This window comes from Manacus vitellinus, unplaced genomic scaffold, assembly GCF_001715985.3.
Source record: "Manacus vitellinus isolate BGI_N305 unplaced genomic scaffold, ASM171598v3 scaffold_7_pilon, whole genome shotgun sequence".
Classification (NCBI taxonomy): Eukaryota; Metazoa; Chordata; class Aves; order Passeriformes; family Pipridae; genus Manacus; species Manacus vitellinus.
Window position 1 is genome coordinate 21,522,900 of NW_021940813.1, and position 27,726 is coordinate 21,550,625.

The window sequence follows — 27,726 nt, forward strand, 5'->3', positions numbered from 1 at the left end:
TTTGGACAACTATTCCCAGAACCAACGTAATAGTAAGACATAGCAACACCTAAAAAAACAACTGCTTGATACAAGTCTTGATAATTCTACACTTGGACAAAAGGCCTAAGTATGAACAGTCCTACAATACTATTGCCCTTGCCAGGCAACAAGTTTGTGAGACTTTAACTTCAGGTGTTTAAAACCCAGCGGTCTTTTCAGGAACTGCAGAGCACAGCATAATCCAACTGGCTCAGCACTGCTGTCAGCAGAATCCGAGACTTGATAACTCAGGCCTGAGGAGGGCTTGTGAGCTCTGCCAGGCTTCTAGAACTACCTGTTGGTTTAGCACAGCAAAACCAGAAGAGTCTTCTGTATTTTAACAGCAAGGTATTTAAAAACAAAGCTTCTGCATCATCAGTAGTTACATGTCCCTGCACACGACAGGGGTTTGGAAGTAGATGATCTTCCAACCCAGCCCATTCTATGATTCTATGATACGGAAAGACTCAGCTACACCTGGCAGAACTCATTCCATACTTGACAACGTTAAGTTCTTCATATACTAACTCATTTACCAGAAGTGCAGTTGGATCTATTAAGCTCATTACTTTTATAGTTTTATTGCTCACACGTGTCTACAATTACAAAACAAACTGAAAAACAGGAAAATCCAATTAAACATGAGAAAACTCTTCTTCCTGTGAGAGTGGTATGGGTTCACAACAGCACCATATGCTTGGGTATGTATCCACCAACTTCAACCATGCTGGGATTCTATGAATCCTTATTTCATGTTCTGTTGAACATTTATGGAAAATTTAAAATCAATACTTTAGATGGCCTTCGCTGTAAGTATTGTCTCAAAGAGCACCTGTAAAAAAGCAGTCTTGGAATTCTTATCCTTATTTGATGTTTTAAAAATTATATATCTTGGCTCTTGGCTGAGGCATACTCTGTCACAGACTTCTCCCTTTTGCAACATAAACTGTAAACAAAGACACCCAACAAATCCACACAGTGTGTCTACCTCATATGGCCCTCACTGGTCTTCTACATTTAATCATAATTGACAATTGGCTTTGACGAGGCCTGATAACAGATACAGATATTGAAAGCTGCGTGTCTCTGTTAGCATGTGGATGAACACATAGGCATAGAAGTGCTTTCTAAAACAAAACTGTAAGTTCTCTCTTTTGAGTTTGAAATACAGTATCTCGCAAGGTATTTTTAAGTGACAAGATGTGGAGAGGAAGTGAATGAAAACCAAGTGGACACAAATTTTAAAAATCTTGCCTTATGAACACAGTATAAATCTTACCATGCTAAAATTATGTACCTGAAATTCCACCATCGCACAGTAATTCACTTGTACCAAAAGAAAGCCCTTCAGGGATCAGTTTACAGCCATGGAGGTAGGATGGCAGTGCTCATTATGAGTTGCTTTGATTTATTTGAAGAAGCACAAGCAAGCATGCGTAGCAAACTCAGCAAATACTAAGACGATCCCCAGAACCAAACGCTACTGCAAATTGCAGTCACTATGTTGTGGTAGTATGATGGCAACAGCACATGTTCCTCCGGACTCTACATCAGCAAATCAAACTGTCTAAGAACTGGTTGGTCTGGCCAACTACATGCAAAAGAACTGGTCAATTGTCCTATCGGTGCTACTCTCAATCTGAATACGCTGCGAGTCCCTTGTGTGCAGTAAACCATGTAAAACTGTAAAGGCTATTTAAAATGCTGATTTCTCTGTAGTTAGTAGTATTTTGCTTGAAAATGTTTGAAGGAGACTACAATTTCTATAAAAATCAGACAGGCAGTATTTTAACCCATTTCTGGAGCTGAAGGCTGATACACATACATACATCATACACAGAATATCCAGTATGTGTTTCTGTAATTTAATCAAGAACACCTTATTGGGCTGTTCCCATTTGCTTCCATATATTGACAAAATGAAGACATTCCACAGCAGCACCGAGCAAGATTATGGAGAATTGTGAGTTATAAACTACTTAAGGCTTCCTCAAACTGCTACAAAAATAATAACATCTAAACAAAATATTCAGATACAATGTAATATGTTTATTTTTTAATCCAATTTGTAAAGGTCCCTTTTGAAAACAAAACAAGAACAAAAAAATCAACACAATTCAGAGGGCTTATCTCATTTACCATATTCTTCTCCACTCTTCACTTGTAACACAAGCAGCAACTTATATTATTAGTGCTCATATAGTGCACTTATATGAATTTTGATTTGTGTATTAAGCATTAAATACAATGTATTTTCTGTGAGCATAGCCCAAAGAGTACACAACATTACATTTTCAAAGCGTATGTTAAAAAAAAGACAATAAATGTATATCCAAGACAGTCAAACTCAAATATTTTGACTTGGCAAATTCTATAACAAGTAACAGCAATTTTAAACCGTGTACAAAGCAGAACAGTGCCAACATGCCTCCGGTCTGTGAGCTATGGTAAAATATCAAGCGCACACAAAAGGAGAGAAGCCAAAGAAACCCACCACAGAGCAAACCTGAGGCACACCCAACTGCGACCGAACTTTCCCACTCTGTAATGCAAAGAGCTCAACAACAACAAAAAGCACTTCTACGCTACAGAAAGTGAAACAGTAAATTCTTCCAAATTTGTCTCCATATTTCTAAACAACTTGTTCAAAAAATTTAAAGATGAACATCTAATTATACCAAACAAATGTACAAACTATAAAGTCAGAGAAGCTCCAGAAGATTGCCACTTTCAACCTTGCATAGTGAGAGCTGGCATTGATATTGCTACCATAGCTTCAGCAGAAGATACGGAAAAGAAAAATCTTTACCTCTAAGTGATGCACATACGTAACATTTTCTTCACAAAATTCAGTTAAACGTTGTTTTAATAAAAGGGAAAACACCTCTAAAAAGGGAAAGATAGTGTTCACAAGCTTAGAAAAAAAATACAAAACCAGAACATTCCGTAACAAAAAAATGAAAACAATAAACATTCCATCATGACAGCACCTATTATCACTAAATAAGCCCCATACATGCAACAAACTACAACTATTGTATAAGGCTGTCAAATTAAGGGTTTACTTTTCATATAAACAAAGTGTAAAAATAGCAACAAGTTGCGATCTTCAAATTTAATGCTATGTGAGGATTTTGTCTCCTCAGTTTCATTTGGTAGCAATTTCAATATGCATTTGACATAGAGATCATTCATCTAGGAACCGTGATACAAATACATTGTGCCTAGGACAGTATTGTCGTATCTCTGTTCGACCTTGACAGAGTTGGAATGCTCAACAACACTACTAAGTTCAGGGATGCTTTCAGCAGTATCCCCAAAACCATGGTAGTGTCCATAGTGCAAAGTATCTCCAGGGTCTTCAACCCACGAGGGCCGGTTAGAAACACAGCTACTCGGGCTTCCATTCAGATGGAGAGATCCACACATATCGGTGGAATTACTCATGGCTTTTTCTGGTTCCTCAGTGCCATTACTGGCATGAACTCGGTGCCTACTGGGGGAAGTTATTCCAGGAATTACTCCGTTAGGTGTTAATGCTAAGCACTCCTCACGCCTGGCATCCATCCCACTGAGCTGTTGTGCGGTGGTGAAATCCAAATGTCCATTGATGGCACATCCATTTGTCAGTGCATTCAATATGGAGCTACTGCTATTCATATCTGCATTAAGAAATACACCTGTCACCAACAATTAAGAATATATGGAAATACACAAAAATGTCTCCACTGTACTTTACTTATTTAAAAAATGTTTCCATACACAGCTTTGAAAATAAACCTACCCTTTCTTTATAACAATGTAGGCAGTTCAAGGTAATGAGAGCTAACCAGTAAGCTTGTAACATGGATTCTCATGTTGAAAATGCAACTATCTATCTACATTCAACTTGTAAATATGCCTGTATTATTCTTTGCAAAGACAATGTGAACTCAGATTTTTTTTCATTTAACTGTATGAAATAAGTGCAGCACACAACATTCTGGGCAGTGTTTTCAAAGGTGGAATAAAAGGCATCTTTCCACCTTAACTGTAATGCCCTGTTGGGATGAAAAATTATGTACATACAAGAACTGAGTATCTGTGAGAGAGAGGGTGAAAGGCTGGGTTTTTTCATTTTTCAGCTGTAATTTAACCATGGTTCTTTTTTTTTTCGTTTTAGTGGTAACTCTTACAGTACAATATGCACTGAAATAAGTCAAATAAAGAAATGTTATGTTGGGGTGCTACTATAAAATGTTTCCAAGTTCCTTTATTCAAAAAGCACTTCAATTTACCTAGCAGCTTCCCAGATAACATACTGGGCAGGTTTGTATTTAATAAGTTTATAATAGCATCTGTACAAACCACATGCAAAATGCCATACAACAGCAAGAGTAGAGTGCACAGGAGACTAAAAAATGTTATTAGCAGGAAACAAAATTCTAAAAATGTGCATGCAAAAACCACTGACAACTGTTTTGAAGCAATTTCTCCTTTGAAGTTAGAAATTAGTACAATAGGTTTTGTTTCCATGAACAGATTTCATCAGTCTGTCTGAAATGCATGTTTTTGCAGTGGTACTCAAAAGTACTAGCACAAAAAATGCGTGATATATTCTGCCTTAAAAATAAAATTTATGTCTATCTATATTGGTGAAGATGAGCAAGGCAAGCATGGAAACTACAGACCTATGTGGTGACATTTACAGATTTTACATTCTGTGGTTATCCTTGGATACATGCACATATGTTTATGTCCACATTGAAGGCATAAACCCATGTGCAGAACAGGACTGCATTTACTGCATGGATCCAAATCAAGCCAGTAAGTCTGTTGGCAACTTTTCACATTTGCATTAACACTGGGCTCCAATTTAAGTGACACATAATGAGTACCACTGTTTGACAAGGAAGAATATGAAGTTTTGGTTCTCTATTAGTCTTTTGCATGGCTATTACTTGAAATATGTATTACAATACTGATACTCCACAGACAACAATACATAATGCCAAGAAATGTGTTCAAAGTTTGTAACTCACTGGATTTACTAACTGGAGTTTCCTGTTTAGTCCCTACATAAGTTAAAATAACCACATCAGCTGAACTCACTAACCACGAATTCTTGTTGAAAGTGGAAAAAAACCCCACAAACTCATCAAGACATCAAAGATCTAATATTTCAGTGATGAAAACGCACAGAAGGAATTTCACATAGTGTTTATTAACTGAAAAGTGTGAAGTTTTAACTTTTAAAAATCAACCATTATAGGCTGGCTTTGCCAAATCAAATCTAATAAAACTGGCACTTCTGTTAGTTAATATGCAAAAAGTAGGTAATGAATAGTTCTAGTGATAATTATAGAATGTTATTATTTGTTAAAAATGAGCACCTATAGTAATACAGTATATTTATGAAAGACAATCATTTTTCCCCAAATAAGAACACTTAGTAATTATCACTGGAAAATATTATAGTCTACTTTTAAAGTGTTGATTATATATATGTGTATACGTTTATTCCTAATATATTAAAATACCTATTAATTATCATTCCCTTTGGCGAATCTGATCTGTGGTACAAAGCACAAACAAATTTATGGCGGAACAAATCAATAAATAATAAGAAATTAATTTCTGAATGTAATACTGCACTATCATAGTAACTCCATGTGTTAACCTACAAAGAGCAAGGAAAAAGCTGACCCAAGACAGTTTTAATCAAACTCTATACATATCCTGGGGTTTCCAAATGCATCTTAATTAAGCAGCCCTTAAAAAACCTAGCGCATTAATATTCACTAATACTAGTAACATTCTGATTGTCTCATGAAGATTGGTACAAAACACAAAAACTGTTTTCCAAGGTGCACTTGTTCCAAATAGTAGTTTAAGACCTGTGATGTCCAGTCTTTTATTTACATAAGAAACCCCATAGTAGGATCCTGCACTTATGCCATTGTGTCTGAACAAATTCTGAAGATATGATGTATGTCTAGATTATTCTTTATAGTATTTGTTGTAATGTTTTGACTATAGCTTTGTCATAACATGTTATTTTCAAAGCTAAGATATATTTCTGTATCAAGTCTTGTTATTAGCAATTAAATCTATTTAATCAAAATTAAATGAATAATTTAAATTATTTCTGTATTTCCTTTAACCTGAAAGTATAGCAACAAAAAGCAAGGCACAACATAATACAAGCCTCAGGTTAAAAGTGAAACAGTCATTGTGGATTTCTGTTTATCTGAAATATTAAAAAACAACTAATAAATCTTCTCTTTCACGATTACAATACATTGTGTGAAACAGCTAATTTTTGATGCCTATTAAACCCCCAGTATAATGGGTGTTACAGCAATACAATAGTTTCCAAGACTCTAGACAACAATGTGCAAAAATGAAGGACTAAATTTTATACTTAAATTAAAAATAAAATGCATATTGATTCTTGCAACGACAAGGAGTTTGCATTGCAGAAACAGTGTATATTTCAATTTCTTTTGGTCCAACAGAAGTACTCTCCTGTTGTTTGGTGTCTTCAACCATTTGAATGTTGTTGTAGTTAACAGGAAACTGTCCACTCCCACCTGATACAACAGCAAACTCTCTATCAACGTGCATATTGTCAGCATCGTCCTCAGCTCCTCCATTCATCACTGGTATTAAGCCATCAAAGCTGTAAGCTGATAAAAAACAGGAGTCATGTTTAGTCACTGGTGCCCACTTCAAAACTCAGCCAACAAACAGATGAGTACTTTGATTATTAAAGCCAAAACTTTACAAAGAAATGTAAATTTTACACATCTGAGAGCTTCTGATGTTCAGATTCAAAATGTAGAGTAAGTAACTGCTAAGTACTTGCTCATTCATTTCAATTCCTCAAAATGGAGAACTATCAGAGCACCTATGAGACTTTGCACCTACACATCAAGCTTACTAGTTTGGTGAGCCAAGCAGTTGAATAGAGAGCAATTTAAGTTACTCATGTTTAGGCTTTACAGCTAGTGTCCCCAACAGATAAAAAGCAGTCTCTACCTCACAATTGTCTACTGTCAGTCTGGACTATTCCCTCTTTCACTCCCAAGGGCCAGGTCCCAGTAATTCATCCATTTGTATAACAGACTGCTTCACGGATCCCTTCAAGAGCTGAACACACAGTTCTGAGACAAGTTAGCAAGTGGTGAGACTGCTGTGGGGAACGCTTTAATAAGCAAGATGGGCTCAACTTCACTACTACTTCTTATACCTACTACCCAGAGCGCTGCTCCAGTTCTATCCCAGCAGGCCCTGCCTTGCTCTCACACTGGCATTAACACATCTTGCTATTTACACTGCACACACTCATGTTATAAAGGGCTGCTTTGGTAGACTGCAAGTCAGCTTTCATTATCCCGGGTACAATCAAAATTTTCATAAACTGTTCAGTTTTAAAGAACTTTAAGCAATAGCTAAAGTGTTCCAGGGCCAAAGAAATCACAGAGGGCTTAAATGACGCCAGGGCCCTTGGATCAGTGGGCTTCAAACTCCCTTAAACCAGGAAACTAAAGGCATTTTCTCCTAGTTACCTACAGGAATGTTTCATGCGCTGTTTCATGCCGGCCAAGTCATGCCTGGCAATGCTCTCCATCCCCACCTCACTCAGAACACCCAAACCAGCCATGATACTGATACAGTCAGTCACTGATCGTGTGCAGCAAGTCAGTACCTTTGGCAACACACAGTGCAAAGCCAACCCATTGAGGGCTGACCAGAAGGGCCAGGATTAGGACTGCCATGAACAGTTGTGTGACCAGATGGCCTGGTGTGCATCATCATCATCATCATCTCTGACCCTGAGCACCATACTCTGCTGACCTGCCCAGGCAGAACAGTGAAATTTCTGGAACTGATTTCAGAAAAACAGACATAAAATCCAGCTCATGTTTTTAAGTCAAAATGAAAAACTACCTGGTGTATATTCTGAGAGTGGCCACCAACTTACTTCAAGTTCGGCTTCAGCCTTCAGAACTCATTTTTGCACTACCTTTGAGAGAGCTATTACTTTGAATCATGGCATATCGTGTATCAGTGGCACTTAATTTTGAGGTCAAAGATTCAATACTATGCACCTGATAGCAGATCCATGTGTATGCATTTAAACAGAATTACAAGTAATCCCCATCCAATGCCCAGTTTAGCTATTCCAGAGCAAAGTACAGCTTAAGCATTTATCTTCTTCCTACTCTACTGTTCCAGGTTCTTGTATGGGACATATATTGTCACAAAAAGTAATTTTTTTCAAAGCAGTGGTTATTCTGAATTGGGGCATAGCCATCAACACCTGCAAATACAGGTTGCTTGCACTCTTTGAACATCTGGAGTCTCCTGTGTAAATAGTCTTTAAAGCACAATAGACCACTGTGGTTTTAGTAAGGGCAAAATTAACACAAAATTGGGCTTGTTTTGTAAAAAGGCCAGCTAGGCACAAAGATGTACTGATGACTCCACATTACTCAGCTCTGTTGTTTACAAAAATGCCTCAGGAACAGTGACTCATTCTCACTGCAACAGACTTTTTACATCAATACGTAGCTATTACTGATGCTGATGTCTGTGAGGGCAGACACGTCAGATTAGAAACTGCAGCTTTCACAGCTGAGATGCATCTCTTAGTTACTCCAAAAACCTCCAAGCAAATGCAGTAAAGCTTTTGCATTTGTTTGCAGAGGTCTTAAAAAGTCATACTGGTAACAATTTAAAAAAATTATCTTCTCAATTGCTTTTCCAACATCTTTGTAATTACTTGGGAGCTCCTGTTCACTGCATTGTCTTTTTTTTTTGCTTGATCTAACTTATGCACTGGACCAACTGTTTATAGTGAAAGGTGATGCAGATACTGCTATTTCATGGAAACAGAGAATACACACAGCTAGCCCAGTGCCACCCCCACAGACTTTGGGGAAACGCTGCCTATGGACCAGCTTGAAGCCACATCCTGAAGCTGAAAGAGATGGCTGGTTAGGAACATTCAGGAGTGGCTCTTCAAAATGAAAAATAAATTTTACTGCAAGCAGTGCCTCCCGGTAGCAGAACATCAATGCACCGAAGACATCTTTCTGAAACTGTTATGGGCACCTGAACACTGGGCAAATTTTCTTATTTTGTATATCTACTTAGGACATTATTCCCTAAGTCTGGCATATCCCGTTCATGACTGGCTATGAAGTACCCAGTTAAGGCCTCTGATCCTGCTATAGTTAGAAGTCACGGCCAGATAGCAAGTACTGAAAATACTACAGTGTCAATCTTGATGTAATTATGTTGCCCATGTCATATTTAGAAACATGGTTTAGGCCTCAATTTCCCTCTTATTATCTGGAATTAAGCACTGTTTAAGCCCATTCTATTTGGCTCGCTGAAAGTCACGTATGTTAGAATAACATCAATTTTAACTGAAAGAAGACCCTTCAACAAAAACTCATGAAGTCCCCTTCCTGATGTTAACCACAGGAAAAAAGGAGTTGGAGTGCAGAATTGCTGCTTTGTTTTTAGTAAGAATTTAATGGAATAGGCAAAAGAAAGGAAGATATTTTCTATCATGTTACTCAAGGTGTGTATAAGATGTAAAAAACTTCTTCATAGAGCTACCAAAAAATATCTTTGGGTTGTACTATTGTGTCATTGCTGGCAGAGAAAGCAGCAGTATCCTCAATGCACAAGGTTGAACAAGAGTCCTTAAGATTCATTTTAGTCTTACACCCTCTGCTAAGACAGCAGTTCTTGGAGCATGATCCTGGAAACTTGAGGTATGTTTACCTTACAGACATAATCCCTCTTGATTTGAGAAACCTTTCTGCCTTAAATTTCTTTCATTCATCTTACCTAGCACAGAGTTTCTGAATTGTGAATTAATCCCCAAGTGGAAAATTACCATCAGAACGTCCGGGTATCTATGTGAATCAACGCAATGTTATTTGGCTCTCATGAAGGTGAAGAAACTGAGGAAGGAGTAGAAACTAATTTTAGCTCCTACTCCTCTGCATAATTATTCTTGGCATCGTGCAGCTATAGCACTCTCTGGAAATAGAAATTTCTGAACACGCCAAGATGATGACAGGGAGAACTGGGATCTTGTGGCATGGAATTATATTCATCTTCTTGGATTAATATGTAATTTAGATACGTGAGTTTGTCAATAATACTCAACATCCACTCCAAAAGGCTTTAAAATGTTTATTTTCCTTTCTCAGCAACAGTATCAACCCATCCCTTTTACCTCTGGGGTCTCACCTTCTGTTCTAGCCTTCTTTGCTCCAGCAGACTCCGTATCTTCAAAGGATCTCTTTCGACTGGTCCCACCACTGAATGGATTGGGACCTGCATTCTGATGAACCCCATTTAAGGTGCCATTGCTATAGAAACGATTCAGGTGACTGTTCTGGAGGTTCAAGAGAAACTGGGCACATTCTTGGAAGCCCTGGGTATGTGCAAGGTCTGCTGCTGTCAGGCCACTGGCATTTCTCAAGCTGTACAATACAAAGAAACTGAATTACACTCATTCATCACGCTAGCTTGCTGCTGCTGCTGCCCTTACTATCTATCTGCAGGTGATGAGAGAAAACATACACTTAGCAAATTTCCATTAAGAAATTAGTTATTAATCTTAGTTTTATAACTAACTTTACTTTTTGCACATATATCTGGCTTCTAAGCAAAATTTGGGAGACAATACACTGTTAAATAAAATCAATATACTATGTGCCTTAAACCATCTTCCTATTTAAACTTCTCAAAATGCTTTATTCTAAAATAGTCTGAAGCATCTGATCTTTACATAAACTTCAGACTAATCAAGTGTTGAATTTTACCATCTTCTGCATTTTATTCTGCAATCTATTGCTTTAACGTGAGCAAAAGATCAAATACTCAAACAAACTTAAAATGACTTGGCAATTGTCCATGGCATTCTGGTTTCTAAGGTAACAACAACATCACTATTCTTCCTAACAACAAAATATATACATATATAGAAAGAGATAGATAGATAAAGATGCTATACTTAGTTATGCTTTGCTTATACTTTTGTTTCTGGTTTGTTTCTCATTTCAAAGTGTGTGACATCATAAGTACTGGGACTTGCTTTGTTAATTTGAATCAAGACTTTTCTGTGCATGAGAGAATGGCATTGATTTTGAATATTCTAATACAAGGAGATTATAAATGAAATCATGCAGGACATGTAGAGAGGTAGAAGTTTAATCTGAAGAAGTGCTCTATATCACATACATTTACACAAACATACAGTACATTTTGTGCTTATAAATTTAGGCTAACTTCATAAGGAAGAGCATAGAAGTGGAGATAAGAGGGCCAGAAATGACAAAACTAGATGGCGAAGCAACAGATGCTAATCAATCTTTCATAATATTTTTCTGCCTTTCTAGACAGATGTAAATAGTCAGAAAAACTGAATTTTTGTTTCTTGGTTTCAATAGTTTAGACAAGTCCATTACTTAAAAATCCAGAAACAGACCAGCCAACAGAATAAGAATTCAGGAGATTAAAGACCCGATCCTCTTGAAACTCATATGAAATAGAAAAGAACTCAATCCAGCTCACATGAAGAAATCAAAGAACAAAACCCAGATTTGCTTCCTAGACAATTGTAACTTATTTGCTATAAAAACGAGACTTTAGAAGTTGCCTACTGCAGCAAGACTACTTCCAAAAATGGATAAATCAAAATACTACAAAATCACAAAACTTATTAGGCTAGACCAGGGTTAATTTTATTCCATACTACACTATTCTAAGTCACCACTAACTTGGACTACTAATGAGAATCCAGAGAACAGCTGTCAAGAGTGGTCTAAAAAGCAAGACTCTGGAAGACTGAAAAATCTAGTTATGCAAAAGAAATGAAACTTCAAGGTGGAGGTATTACTTTTGAATACCCAGAAGACAGCTGCAAAAGAGGATCTTCTGTTTATCCAGTGCAGGCCGTGTAAGAATGGGATTAACACAAACAAAGGATAATTAAAGAGAGGCATCAGGAGAAAGTTCTAGAGTATAAATGTTGCTGGATCTTGAGAGGGGTCTCTTTCTCTCCTCATTTTAAGAGCAGCCTATGATTTCAGAAATTTTGCAAAATGCAGTCAATCCTTTCCCATGCTGAATCAAGTGGTTTGTTGAGGTCTCAGCTAACATTCAATGCTTTTAGTAGTTCTGATTTACTTGTGCAGCATACAGATGTAATACAATGAAACTACAGCTGGAGAAACAGAAATTTCAACAGATCTGTTTTGGTCAAAAAAAAATAGCTCAGTTCTCTGAAATCTGTTTTAAATTTGCAAGCCTCAAAAGAATAACAAAGGAGATCTAAGCAAGAGTAAATTAAAGATACACGAAAATAAAAATGACACAAACAATATGGTATCAAATGACCACCTAATTTAATAAAACTTCAAGGAGTCAGTAATTCTATTACTTAGCAAATATTATTGAAAAATAACTCTGCTTTGAAAAGTTGACTGTAAGGCAGACTACAGTTCAGTAACTATTCCTCAAAGGAACGTCAATATGAGATGCCAGAGGCATTTAGAGATGTACAAAGATCCAAGTGTGTAAGGCTACATGACCAAACTCTAGGAAAGAGTAATTATGTTTCCCAGACACAAAATAAATGAACTTAAAAGATTTTGTCATATTTTAAAATGTAATGACCTTTGATATTTTAAGATCTGTCCCATCTTGAAGAGATGACTTAACAGGGAGACAAAGATGTATTTGTTCTACAGAAGTAGTCTGAAAGCACTGCATAGGTTTTTAGTGGATTCAAGCCCACTGGATATAACATTCTTGCTTCTAAGAGTTCAGAAACCTTTCTTATAAGTGCTAGCCTGAATTTAGCTTATCAATTTCAAGAGAAAGTCCTGTGTTCAGAAGTTAGTAGTGGAAAAACAGAAAAAAGTTCAATCAAATAAAAGGAGATTACGGATTCTGGATGACTCCAGAAACCTTTAGATCAAATGCTAAGAAAGAGAACACAACTGTCAAATTCCCTTTGCTCCCTCACAGTTAGAAAACTAATTTGAGTATCTTCTCTATATATCCACTTGTCGCTGTTAATTATTTTAATCAAAACTTGATTACTTTCAAATGCTTTCAAATTTCAGCTAAACTGGCTTGCATTTCAATAATAATGCGAAGGAGAAGATGAAAAGCTGACAAATTCTGGAGAAACTTTCTGTCACTTCCTCAAAACCAGGCTAGAAAGATAAAAAAGACCTATTTCCTTAGCTGACTTTTTTAGTCTTCTCTAGGAGGAAAAATCTGTCAGTGGGAACACAAAAGGCAGCAAGGGCTAGCTATGCTATATTATACATGTTATATATATCATAACAAAATGCAAGTAATCCAAGAGAAAAACCTAACTAACTAGGAACAAAGTAGGAGAGAAAACACTCTTAAAAGATATCACAGGATTTTACCAGATTAGAATAGCTTTAGCATTTCCAAAATAATTTAGAAATATTGTCATCACTCTAAGGATTCTGAGTGTGATACAGAAAAATATAGTGTAATACAATCCTCCCAGAAACTGTGGAGTACTTGAATGAACTAAAAAGCTCAGACATCTATTAGACCATTCTTTAAAAGTGCCAACCTGGACTTGGAGCAGAACCACCCTGTTCCAGCAGAAGTTACAAGGAAGTGGGAACACATCTATTACTAAATATGCAGTGCATGGTCTGTCTCAAATGTTGCCAATTGGCTGAAAAGGAAGTAGCTACCTGAACTTAGCCCAAGAGCTAAGAATGTAAATGTCATTACTGTACACAGTACAGTATAGATTATAAGGACAAAAATAGAAATGGTTAAGAGGAGTTCAAACTCTTATGTGCAATTCCTACGTCAGCCCTTGGTTATGAACCACAATTACATGTAAACTGACTGTCAAGTGAAAAGGAGAAATAGTAACTGGAGATTTATTTGGCTACTAAAGTAGACTGTACGTGACACAGTCTGTGTGGTTAAAAAATAAATAAATTAAAAAATCAACAAGCAGAAAACTCAAAGAGATAATCACTATATTCAAGTAAATTTTCAACTACTTCAGTTATTAGGTGTCCCTTGCTTGAAAGGTACTTCATTTCTCATAGATGCTGACATAAAGAAAAAGAATAGGTAAAGGACATTATAACTGAAAGTAACTTCAAGACCTGGGCTGTGAAAGAAAAACAGCAGGGAAAAAATGTAAACCACTGGACAACATGGACAGAACTATCTCAAGTGTTATGTTTCTTGAAAAAAATTCTTTTCCACCCATCCTCCATTTTTTTAATAAGTTAAGAGTCCCTTCAGTACTACCATTCATCTTTTACCTCAAACACCTTGAAATAGTGGAAACTCCAAAGAAGCTTGGAACACACATTTGACATAAACCTTCAGGTAAGCTGTCCTTTTGTTACTGCTAATCATACAGCAGATACAACAGCTCTATTTCTGTAACTCCATTATTCAGAATTCAAAAATGAGCACAGAAATTTCTTGCAGGTTTTTTGTTATGTAGAGTTTGTTGTTGGCTTTTTTAACCTTTTTTCCCCCTGACAAATATGTCAAACTTGAGGACAAGCTTATGTTGCTTTTGGAGGTTTTTCTCTAAGGTAGGGGCTATCCAGCTGTAACAAGACAAATAGCAAGCTACACACACTGCATTTTTCAAAGATGATCTTATGAAGGAAGAACCTACCAGCATGGAAGGTACAGAAGGATGCAATAAAGTCATAAATAATAAAATCAGAATAAGCCTTGAAAAGTTACATGTGTTTTACGATTAGTCAGCCTTTATTAAACAGCATTCATTGACTTGGTGCAGTATATTCATTGACTAGGTTGGCCTAGTTACTGTCAAATTGGACAGCTGTGCTCCAAAAACTTAATTCCCTTTCCCTCTAGTAAAAAAAGAAAAAAGGTCAAAAACCTTCTGACTGAAGGTCAGTCCAGTTCAGGAATAGGTGGAAAAACTGAAGAAAGAAGAGTAAAGCTCTGAAAATATCATTCCCTTTTTGGCACCTACTCCAGACAGGAACACACGTGAAGGCTTGAACTGACAAACAGGAGAAAAATTCCTTACTTAACATTGCCCAGGGCTAAACACAGTTTTGGTAAGTTGTCAGAAAGTCAATCCACTCCATGTTTAGAAAACACATACCTTGCATCCTTTCCAAAGCAATTCAAGTATTTGAAAAATGACTGAGTCCTGTTAAGGTTCTTTCACATGGCAGCACTTTTTTGCTTTACAGTTTACTCACTGTTTCCATGTAATTCTTATTAATAGAAACAAATTAGAATCATGAAGCATGATATATTTACCCTCAGCCTTCTTGTAGGTTAAAATCCAGGAGCTGGAAATAAAGACAGTTTGTTTTCTTCAAAGTACAGAAGTATAAGATGCTAACTCCAAAGCAAAAGAAGAAAGACAAATGTAACTGGAAGGATACATTTTCGTATTATAAAGTTATTCTAAATGGAAAAAAATCCACGAGAAAAGTTGACAGAAGTCTGAATATGGATGAGTAGGTGATCTTGAAGTTCCTTGACAGATGAGACTTGAATTGTTGTGTAGTGACAGGTGTTTTATAAATAAACTCAACACGTGCACTGATATATTGAATTAAAGCTCTGACTTTTGCATATACATTTATTCACACACCTAACAGTGCTTAAAACAACACTCTTACAACAAATTTCTCTTCTTCCATCAAGTGATGTCCACAGGAAGTCTTCAAAACAGACTAATCTTGTTATGAAGAAGACTTTTTTTTTTTTAATACCCATTTTTCTTCCTCTGGTTGACATCATCTGAACTCCCATTCTAAAGGCTGAGTTCATCTGAGAGTCGTGGTAATCAAATTAAAGCAGCTACAAAGAGGACACTGATGAAGCATATGTTTAGGTATTTCCTTCTTCTGAAAAGCATTTTCAAAAATGTTGGGTGGCAGTGCAACTCTATTGTTGTTCAAAACCAAAAGAGACAAATGTATTATCTGACCAAACAGGACTGGTGCACAGAAACATGAAATTTACTTCCATTTTAGATTTATTTAGCAGGATGTTTCTATTATTTCAATCTAACAACAATTTGTTGTTTTCAGAAGTTCACTAAAGGAAGGAAAAAATCTGATGCAAGCTCTCAAAACATAATCAAGACACTTCCACTATGGTTAAGTCAGGAATAATTAAAAAAAAAACCCAACAACTAAAAGTTTAGAATTGTTTAAATATCTATATGCAAGAAAGATTTGCTTCAGGATAACTTACAAAATTTACTCTTCAAAAGATCTGTACAAAGAAAACAAAGACTTGTGCTTCTTGCATTGGATTCTAAATTACACTGAATTTATTTAAAAAAAATTGCTTCTAAGTTGCTTCAGTTGTTCCTTTTTCATACTCATTGGTGGAAAAAAAGCTGTGTTTTTAACATTTGAAATACAGTATCTTCCACTTATAATGTCACATACCTTGAAAAACAAAACAAACATTTGCTACAAAAAGTCAACAATAAATCTTTTTGAAAAAACATTCATATATGTAAAAAAAATCTCCTAAATGTTTAATTTGAAATAGTGATTACAGTGCCTACAGCTCACTGTGTTTTTGTTAATGCCATGCGACAATCTAAGAAAATAAACCACAGTTTTCGTATATCAATGTAATATCTGTTAAAAATTACTGATCTCAACTTATCTATTGTTAGTTTACAAATAAAAATGTAGATAATTGTAAATTAGGGTAAGCAAAGCATGCAAATCTATAGATTCTATATCTGAATTCCTAGATTAGCATTAAAACCAATCACCGCAACAAATACCTCAACAGTATGCCTTGTGTGCAGAAAGGAAGCGATACTGAACATTCAATGCCACAACTGTAAGGTTTTCGGAGAAGCACCTGTGGCAGTTTCAGCAGTTTCTATATGGAATGCTCCCCCTTTCTAGGATTACTTGAAAAAATCAAGTCAATTCGAATTACGTAGCTGTAAAACATTGACATGTGTAGTTTTTACAGTTTCAGAATCTTCTGTTTGATTTAAACGGGCAATGGTGCATAAACAGGAAACTTATATCATAAGGGATCACATATTTGCAGGCAACATTAAGATTAAAAGTACATTAACATACATAAAGTGCTGTAGCACATTATTCAATATGTAAGCCATTACCATGTGACCACCTTAACAACAAGATACTAAGTCTTTTATGCCTTTTAAAGCATTATTACTTTCATCCTGAAACCAATTTGTCAGTTCTTCACTGAAATTTATACAGAATGGATTAAAATTACCGGTCAATTCATGGCTTCAATTACTTAAATTTAGTAGGCTGTATCTCAAAAGAATTAGTAGCTATTCCTATACAAAAATTAGCAGATACAAGGATTAAAACAAAACAAAAGAAGAAAGAGAAAAAAATAAGATCAGAATACTAAAACGCCCACAATGAGAAAAAAACGTTTCCTATATAAACAGCAGTATACTAGTCTAAAATTTCTAAAGCAAAATGATTTTAAAATACTAAACTTTCAGTGTTTTAACCCTTTGGTGTCCAAATACAGAAGTTATGAAATAGCTTCAAACTTTTTTTTTTCTTCCCAGATACCAAGAGAAAAATACTCTTAACTAAACAGATGTGTGTCACTGCTGGGGACAGCTATAAAACTTCATGCTAGAATTACACACTGGGCTTCTACAAAAGCACAAGTTGGTGCCAAGTTTTTATTTCACAACAAAGCATTTGGCAGTTGAAATTGTTTTAGACTTTTAATAACAGTGGTAGAGTTTCTATGAACATCCTCCAAAATCGTAACAACATGAATATACTGGAGAGAAGGACTCTTCTACGTGAAGCCACTTTTTCCACATAAAAATCAAGGTGAACTATAAATTCTGCAGCCATAATTAGCTCCTAGATACTTTAACTCATGACTAAACAAACGTTGGCAGAAGAAAGAATTCATTAACTGTGGTAGGCAACGTTAGAATTACCACAAGCATCACCATCAGGTGGTGATTTATGCTGTATCTGTATTCCCATTTATATGCTTTAATGAAGACTTTGATCTACAGTATCTTTTGTAAAAAATATTCACATTTCCAAGTAAACTTCTGCCTCAATAATATAGGCCTGTCTGACTTGGTCTGGTACCAGCAAGCAAAAATATTTTTAAATTCCTATTTATTTATGTAAGAAGAAGTGACTCCTAAATACAACTGACAAAGGGAAAGTACGGAAGACTATGGTAGCTCTCAAAACAACAGTCTGATTGCAATACAGCACAGAAGACCTTTCCTATTAAAATGAAAATATTTCCCAGATCACTGGCAAAAATGAATTCCAAATAAGCATCTTTATAGTACTGCAGCCACTTTAAAGGGAAGAGTTACCCAGCCAACCTTATGACAATGAGAATTATCATTGCTGCTGCTTTGATGTTTCTAGAAACCAAGAAGGAGTTGCAGATAAAGTTGCTTACAATGAATAAAATGTTATGGAAAACTACGAAGAAAAGGTTCATTGCAAACTCTGACTTGAAAAGATAAACAATCTTGCAATACAGATTCGGTCAAGATGCCTCTAGCAGCAAATAAAATGATGTTATTTCTCCTCAACATAGCAACTGAAAACCAATGATAGCTTAGAATAAGAAAAATGAAGAAAGCAAGCTTCTCTCAAATGTGCTAAACTTGGAATAAAGTTCAAGTGATTCAGTACAAAAAGCATGGACAGTGAAAGCCTGTGAATAAAACTGAAGAAAAGAGGTAAATTAATTTTAAGGTATTTTTGTGCCAAAGGGGGGGGGGAATCAAGAATGAAAGGACAATAAGTATTAGATGGATTAATTATTTTCCCATAATAGAGGGAGATTACTGAACTACATGATTTTTTTTTTTTGTGACAAAAATAACTTGACGCTCTCATTCAAGTAGACAAAAGACCTTTGGGATTAAGAAACTGCTGAAGTACATAAAACCACTTGAAACAAGCTTCACAAGAAAGTTTTTCAAACTTAGATTTTCCTCCATTTAAAAGAAAACTTATCTATCACGGACAAGCCACCTCAAGAAAAGAGAATGAAACTGCAGAGTAACATTTTCCCTAAATTACAGCTGCCAAAGCTCTTTAGGGTTGTTAAGCACATGCTACGGGTTGTAACAGGTAACATGTGACACACATTAGAAAACTTTTCTGACCAACTTGAACATGTTCTGGGCCACGTCACAACTAACTGCTGGTTAGCTACACAACTAACTGTACAACTAGTACAGAGGTACTAGCTGATCTGTGAACAACTTTACTAAGAAGACAAACTAGATCAGCAAACAAAACCCAAATCAACACAGCAGGTTAAAGCAAATGTTGCAATCAACAATTCTCTCATCACATATCTAGTCAAAGTGTATTGGCAGATCAAGCACAGCACCTGTACAGATCAAGCACAGCACCTGTACCACCACCAACGTCTGGACTAACCATCAGAACTATACAGACTATTATATTTGGGAATATACTGCACATTTGTTTCTTTCACTGTAACTCTGGCCAAGTTCCACTTCATAATCCTTTGGTTTCTCCCCCTGACTTAATTGCACTCAGGTATCTGTTGCCAGAATAGCAACAGAATAGCTTATTTTACAGAAAAAGTGAACTTCAGCACAGTATCTTAGTGAAGGCAGACCAATGCCAACAAAAAACCCCAAACATTCCTGTCAGAAATCTGAGATATCCTCATAAAAAAGTCTTGGTAACACTTCAGTGTTCTTTATCCAGCTCCTTTTGACTGAAGAAAAGCCAAGAAACCAGTGTTATGAGGCTTTTCACTGAAGAATAAGCTACCCCATCAAGCTCACACATATTTTGTGACCTTCCTCTGTATGTTCCAGAAAGGTCATAAAGTAATGATGGACTTTACTTTATTCATAAGAAGGGCAACCTCTCATAATTCTGCACTATTTCAGGGCTGATGTCAGTAACCACTGTTGTTATTCCACACCCATGAAGAATAACCTGCATTCAAACTGAACACAAATTCAGTGGTAAGAGTTTTCCTCAGCTTCCTGCAATTATTTGAAAAAGTTGTAACTGTGAAGACTACTGGTTTCCACGCTGTTTTACTCTAAGACTGAGTCTCATTTTTTATCAGTTACCCAGGCATACACATTCTACTTCAGTATTTCAAAATCTTTTCTTGAGACTAACCCCAAATTACTACCTTACCTCATGGTCACAAGCTCCTACAAGCCACCTTAAGTTCTTCTACAACCACAGCAATCAAGCAAGAAACCAAATGTAAGAAACTATCAAGCTTTCCTTGCAATTTTTTTGCAGAATTAGTGTTTCACTACTGAAATGTACATGCCACTTTGAATTTGCCTTTCTGTAAAAATTTTTATAAAGTGGGAAAGGCAGAACAAATTCTAACGTGTATACCCCTGTATTGTAGAATGGTCACTACAAGAATACCACAGTGATGGTCCTTAAAATGCTTGTTATGTACAATTAAACAAGAACTGCCACATTTGTTTCCTCAACTATACAGCACAGACTAATAATGCAACAACAGTAATTAATCCAGCAGTTTAACTGCTATCTGGACAGCAGGCAATCAGGTTAACAATAAGAATTTTGTATGAAGTGGTCCAAGTTTGAAAAGTGCCAAACATAATATATAAGCATTAATATACTAATTAACAGATAAGAACCTCTCTGTTGAAAAAGCACCTAAGTCCTATTCTCAGACAAATGATCAGTAAGAACCTGAAGCACTGTTCTCGAGATGAGGCCAATGACCGTAAGAAAGCAGGACATTGGCTCTTCCACACTGAACCCATGTAGCAGTGCAGCTTCTGAAGCCAGAGATGACACAGTCATGGCACTTCACAGGTACACTGACACCAGAAAGGGACTGCACTTCAGTATTAGAAGTTCAGTAGTTAAGTTAGCCAGGCAAGAGAAACAAGCACACATCAAAAACCTGCAAGTAGCTGCTAAGATTTTAAGAAATCAAGTAGAAATCTGGAAACTAATGCAGATCTCTGAACCTTGAGACCCTTCAAGACAACAGGCCATGTAAGCTTCCCCTCCAGACTGAAAAGGAACTGAGGGTTTACATCACAAGGGAATGGCTGATTTCTGTGTTGTCATCATGAAATCTTCAGACTATTCTGTCTCTTCACTAGAGATGACTGGTTTTCAGAAAGTTAAGAAATCTCAAAAGTACAAATGAGGAGAACAAAAGCTGAGATATCAAAAAAGTGATCACAACTAAAACATGAAACAGACTTCACTTTAAACAGAAACAAGAATTTCACAAAGGGCTAATCCACTAAAAACCTCACAATAGATAGATTTCTGTTATGAAGTTTGGAGAGCAGTTGTGAAGAAGAAAAAAGAAATTAATGATGCCTTTCTAAACAACACCATGCAGTTTGTGACACATGAATTTGCAACAAAGAAATAAAATTAAGCCACTGTCAAAGAACGAGAATAAAATTTTTGCTGAAAAACTCAATACCAGTGATAGGACATTTCTGGCATTATAGGAAGAGTGAATTTACACACTCAAATGAATGCCAGACAGCTTTAATGAGAACATGGCTGAAGTGTCTGCCTAAACCAGATCAACACCACGATATGTCATCTGGTACAAACAGAGGTACTGGTATATTTATCCCAGTGATGTCAGTTCTGCTCCTCAAACCTGGAGACCAGAGTATAAGAAATTGGAAAGAAAGTATCTCTTTGGGGTCTTGTAAGATCCCATCATGGTATACAAACCAATTTCCCCCAAAACCTTAAGATTTCTGGCAGACAAATAAAAAGCTTTCCTATGATACTATTCAAGAATCTTGATCAATAAAGCAGGCAAATACTTGTGTGCAATTGGATGGCTGCATACCAAACCACATGCCATTCCACAAGTTACACCTCTCTATCCCAGGATAATACAGTGTTTGAAACCTCCCTCGTAGCTCTAAAACAAGACACTAAGGAGTACACAACTGCTTAACTGAGAATTGCAGAAGAATTTTTATTCAGAAATAAGTGGACAAAATGCTCAAGTGCACTGAATGCAAATGGACATGAAATGAAGGAAGTTCAAGTCAGGATAATTAACACCTGCATCTGCTTATTCTTTTTTTGATTCAACACTGTCCTGTATTTACAGCTGAATTTTATATTTTTATATATCTGCTGTGATGCAATCTATATAACTATATTAATACACAGCATTTAAAAAATAGTGTAACAGAGCAAAACAAAACATGGCACCAAGAAGGCTTTTCCTCCATAAAAAGCTGTGGACGCTTGTCTGTCACCATCATAATAAATAATACACAATTAACCATACATAAATTGCATAAATATGCTTTTTAGTGAAAATCCAGCAGTTATGGATACTTTAAAAGGTACTATCCACATTAAAAAGTCAGTTACACAGCAAACCTTTTCACTCATATGAGGACATTGTGACCACCTGCTTCCCCCTCTTCAAGGGTCCATGAATATCATAGTTAGTGGAGCAACCATTTTTATGGCTGTAGGACATACTGTGCACAGAATATGCTTCAGCTAAAATGAAAAGGTAAATACCACAAAAAAAATCAAAATATTTTCACTAGGGTACAATTATTATTTTTTAATATTATTAAAAATTTACACAGGAATAGAGACCCAAATTCTCTCTCATCAATTAGGAAAACAATGCAACAGCTTAATGAAATTTAGAGGCTGCAACATACTATCTTTCTCTGTAAAAGCAATACACTAACAAGCCTGACATAAAGTAAACCAGAACAATTCAAGTGAGGCCATTTCATTAAAACTAAAATTCTTACTTTTATCCTTAACTGGACTATTGTCAATATTCTTTGGTTTCCAATATAACCAAAGGAGTGAATAAAATAGAAACTGGTAACAAGATTACACTAGTCCAAGTTGCTTCATTTTAACAGCAGTATTTCAATAATCAGTCATTAATAAGAATACATTTCTTGCAACGTTGCACTACTCATTACTAGTGTTTGTGTAATAGCATCCCTGTTCTACTGGCTAGAAAAACTAGGGATGGTGCATTCTGGATGTATACTATAAATATCATGTAAAAATAGTATATTTGACTATTTGCAGACATAAGGGACATTTCTCTGCATCTTCACAAAACTAGATTCGATACCACAACTATATGAAGAAATAAAGAAAAAAACTGGATTAAAAGATCTAATCCCAGTAAAAATAAAAAGGTCTTATTCGTCATCACTACAGATCAGCAATAGTGCTTAGGTCTGTATTGAATAAAAGTCTTGACTTGGTCTTATACACTTAATTATCATTCCAGTTAAAATACACAAATTAGAACTCAATTTTATGGCTAAAATCCCTCTCCTTTTCTTCTAACTGGAGCCATAAAATAAAGGAGTCAAAACTTTCAGAGCATCTACATTTTTAAGTTTTTACAAAAATCAGAAAATCAACATAATCATTAATATGGGGCCAGTTTTCAAATCCAGATGACCCAAAATAAACCAATGTCAAAAGCACATACATTGATTTGGCCTAATTTAACATACTGACCCTGGAAAAAGAATCCTCACTCCTATCAGTCAATAGCTACCTCTCTCAGGTGACAAGGCCAAGTCCTTATCCTCTAAATGACTAAACATGGGCTGCTCCACAAGCCCATTGCATTTGCATCACTGATTTTACCATTTCCTGGATAGGATCTGATGTTTAATAACATAGAAAACTTGTGACAAATCTAGTCTACTGAAATATAGATGGAATTCAAAAGTTAAAAAATTGAGAGTTCAAATTATTTCCTGTTCACTAAAACTGCTATAAACCTACACTACTTCTGCTGTAAATAGCTTTGGTCAAAGGCAGACATCACTCACTTCACATGGTTTATGCAGTTCCACAACTTCTCTTTTGGTTGGCTACTTTGTAAAAACCACAAGATTATATACTAATTGATGATGATAATTAAGGTTTGCTCAATTCCACAGTAAAATGTAAATCCAAGTTTACCTTTAAAATATCTGAAAGTGAGAGCAAAATGGGAATTTATAAATTTAAGACTGATTTCATGATCTTGTCAATAACTGAGACGGCTTATTTAATTTTTCTGTGAAGCAATCCCTTCATATAAAGCAATTTGTTCACTACTATTCACTTAAAAGGTAGTGTATTTCCTGAATATGCTATGACACCACTGAAAAGAGTCATATTTTATGGTATATTTATCAGTGCAGCATTACAAAAACAGTAAGATGGAAACCAAAGGGTAAAACAGGAACTTAACTAAATGATTCTTATTTCACTCACAACTTCAGTTTCATATTGCAGGTTAAAATACAATAACTAGTTACCATTTCAGATAATAAAGCTAGTTCTAATTAAAACAAATTGCTTAAGTATTGACATTATTATAAGCCATAGAGCTTATACTCAACATTTCTAGGTGAAAACTGCATCCATTTTGTCCATGCTGTAAGTTGCAAAAGTTTGTGAGCTTTCTGAATGTTTTTGCAGTACATAAACCTTTAAAGAAAAAAGTTAACAGGGCAAATACACAATACACTAACAAACAGTATTAAACTAACTGCAAAGAGTGTGTGAATTGCTATTTTGCACATAATTTTGCTTTTGCATTGTTTTCTATATTTATTCACCAGTGCAAGGTGTAGATTTGTTGCAAAAATAACTACATGCTGAATAAAGTGTACAATTTGGGGTCATCTGACAGAAGAGTGATAAATATTATAACGTATCAGATATAAATGCTGTAATACTTTAGTACACTGCTATAATTTAAATAAAATAATCTTTACTACTAGACATGCAAAACATCCTGGGCTTCATTACAGTTGAACATGTCTAGCTGTCTTTTAATCAGGTGTCTGCTGTTTTGACTTTTCTTTCTGAAATTAGTATCTATGTTTACTGGTCTAAGTTAGTTAGCTACACACACAACAATCAACAACAACAAAAAAACCAAACCTCACTTACTCTATTTGCGCACCATGAGCCACAAGGGCACTTATGGAATCCATACTACCAGATCGAGCTGCTTTATGAATAGGAGTTTCACCAACATAATCCTGTAAAGATAAACTACATTTTGTCAAGCATTATCTTTCTAAAAATTAAAATCTTATTGTTACATTACTCACTTTAATTAAGAAAGCAGATACATAAAAGCAACACATAAGCTAGCAAATACATCAGGTACTTTATCATTACTTTAAAGTTTGCAGTAGGCTGCCATGTACATTAGATATTTAGCAAGAAATAACACAAAGGGCATTTAACTCACAAGATAACCCTAACTAGGCAATCAGCAATCATATTCAGCAAAACTTGTTAACCCCCCCCCCAGCATATAGCACTGCAACAAGTTATTCTAACCCCTTTATCTCCTAGCACTTTTGTATCCCAATCCTGTTGGACTGAGCAAGCCATCCTGAACTCAGAAGCAGCAAGGCTGAGCTTGTGGGACTGTACTGCTTTCAGATCTGGCTGATACACTTACACAGTCCTGTGTTGCTCCCTCAGTACTCAGGAGGAGAGGACTATGTATGCAGAACTCTACTGTAACAGAAGTATGCCCAGCATTCATAGGACAGGCCAGATCTCTCCCAAGACATAAATATTGACCCACATCCTACATACTTGTCTTTTCTGATTTCCTTTGTGCATTTACATTCTATTAGTATTAACCAGCACATCCAATCATTTAGTCTTTTTGCATTATGTGTAAACATACTGGGAGGCTTTTCAGACAACTGCTCCCTACCAACTGTCTTCACAACAGGGAGAATCTACAGCAATTTTACAAATCCAAGCAAGCAGCAAGTAAATTCCATGCATTGTGATCTACAGGCTGCAGAGGAAACGCAGTACTTGCAATTAACCACCAGTATTAAGAACAACAGAGAAGAATCTGTAATGAAACATTGCCTTTAAGTAGCAAGTAAATGTTGTTATTGGTTTGTTAACATGATTTAATCATCACAATCCTTAACACTTGCAGTGGATAGCAAAGATTTTTTTTGTTTTCTTTCCCATCCTCTTTCTCTCCAAACTTCTGATGGACTTTACTGGTCTGTTTGACTAATATTAAACATGTTCTAACTGTATGTGCCTCAGTTCTGCTTCCCTGTTTCTTTTATTAAAATATCAACGCTAGCTACATTAAATTAACACAGCACCTTACTGACTCACCAGTCTTTACACACAACAGTGTTCATGCCTAGCTCTACAGTACTGGTTATACTTAAGCCCTATTTGAAATGTGATTATATTCAAATAGATAGAAAGTACCAAAGTTTTAAATTCTTTGCCAAGCTTTTGAGAAGTTTAATCACATCTTTTAGACCATGTAAATATAACTTGAACATGAATTTTGAATTATGTGTTATGTACTCTCAATTTCCAATTTGCCAATTTTATTTCATGGTAAAATATTTTTATAATGAGTTACAAATTCACTGAGTAAGCCAGTTTATCAGTGCTTAAGATAGATATTCAGCCAAACAATGAACTACCTAGCACACCCAGCAAGGAGCAATAATGGTACCTAACAAAGTTTACTTTCTTATAAACTAAGGAAAATTGCTGAGGCTGACAAAGCTTGGAGACAGAAAAGAGCAGAAAATTCCTTAGAGATTATAAAAGAGCCATACAGCCCTCCTTCCAAAATGGTTGTCTATAGCTGATGGACAGAAGACTGCTTTCCCATGAAGTTTATGTAATTTCTCCTATTTATAAGTTTTCCTGAAGTAACAAGAAGACAGAGAAGTTTAAAAGAGGATACAATTACATTAACTATCATACATGCAAATTCATTTGACAGTAATTTACCTTGAAAAATTTTCTTCCTAGTGTAATAAATTTTCCAATCATGGAAGAGGGCTTTCATTCATCATTCTGTTACTGTTTTCTCCCCCCAATCTGCCCCTTCCCCCCCTTTTTGTTAAAGAGGTAAAAGTGTAGAAAAGAAGTAATTTGCCTCTTGTGCTCAGCATTAGTATTTACAAAACCAACCCTCAGTTAAAAGAGGTTCAGTTTAGGGAAAGTCAGCTCAAGTAGCCATGCATGTGATAAAGATGACAAAAATCTCTACTAGCCCCATAAAACTAGCATATTGTCCACAGTAAGACCTAGAGAACATTATGAAGTCTTATTGTGGAGAAAGACAGAAAAGATAAGCAAAGACCTTTGCATTAGCATGACCTAAGCCTGTGGCAGCTAAAGATTCCATTGCCAAGTGGAAGAACATTAGTATCACAGAAGAGAATATTTGTCTTGAGAAGGACTGCTTTCAATCACTGGCCCAGAAAAGCATGTGTGTCTAAAGCTAAGGATTTGAGAAAATACTTAGAAAATGACAGAATACACATATTTAGATTTTTATAGCATTCCTTTTAATTACAGCACTTAAATTTCAGCCATCACTACTATTATCTTCCTTTGACATTCTCCTAAGGGGCACTGAAACAGTTTCTGAACTACTCTCCTAGCTCTGCTAAGAAATTATCTCTGGATTATGAGCTAGACTGAAAGGAAAAAATTATAGGCCACTAAAAAATGGCTTTTAAATTTACTTATTTTTCAACACATCCAAAAAGGAAACTAAAGTGCTTTGTATGAGCATCAGAACAATTCTGTTTTGATTCAACAA

General features: G+C 35.8%; 1 protein-coding gene across 15 annotated transcripts in view; it reads right to left on the reverse strand.

Moving 5' to 3' along the window:
- Positions 1–2,049: 2,049 nt before the first annotated feature.
- ANKRD10 (ankyrin repeat domain 10) overlaps positions 2,050–27,726 on the reverse strand; it is a 36,478-nt gene continuing 10,801 nt past the window's right edge. For 7 of the 15 annotated variants that reach the window (XM_029964702.1, XM_029964709.1, XM_029964706.1 and 4 more), the window contains 4 exons: positions 25,053–25,144; positions 10,276–10,511; positions 6,594–6,689; positions 2,050–3,701 (listed from right to left, as the gene is read on the reverse strand). In XM_029964702.1, the coding sequence (XP_029820562.1) occupies positions 3,217–3,701; positions 6,594–6,689; positions 10,276–10,511; positions 25,053–25,144 (909 nt within the window). In that variant the 3' untranslated portion in view covers positions 2,050–3,216. Of the gene's footprint in view, positions 3,702–6,593; positions 6,690–10,275; positions 10,512–16,858; positions 17,024–22,490; positions 22,617–23,938; positions 24,083–25,052; positions 25,145–27,726 lie in introns of all 15 variants that reach the window. The other 8 variants (XR_003916329.1, XR_003916330.1, XR_003916326.1 and 5 more) reach the window with 6 other exon arrangements.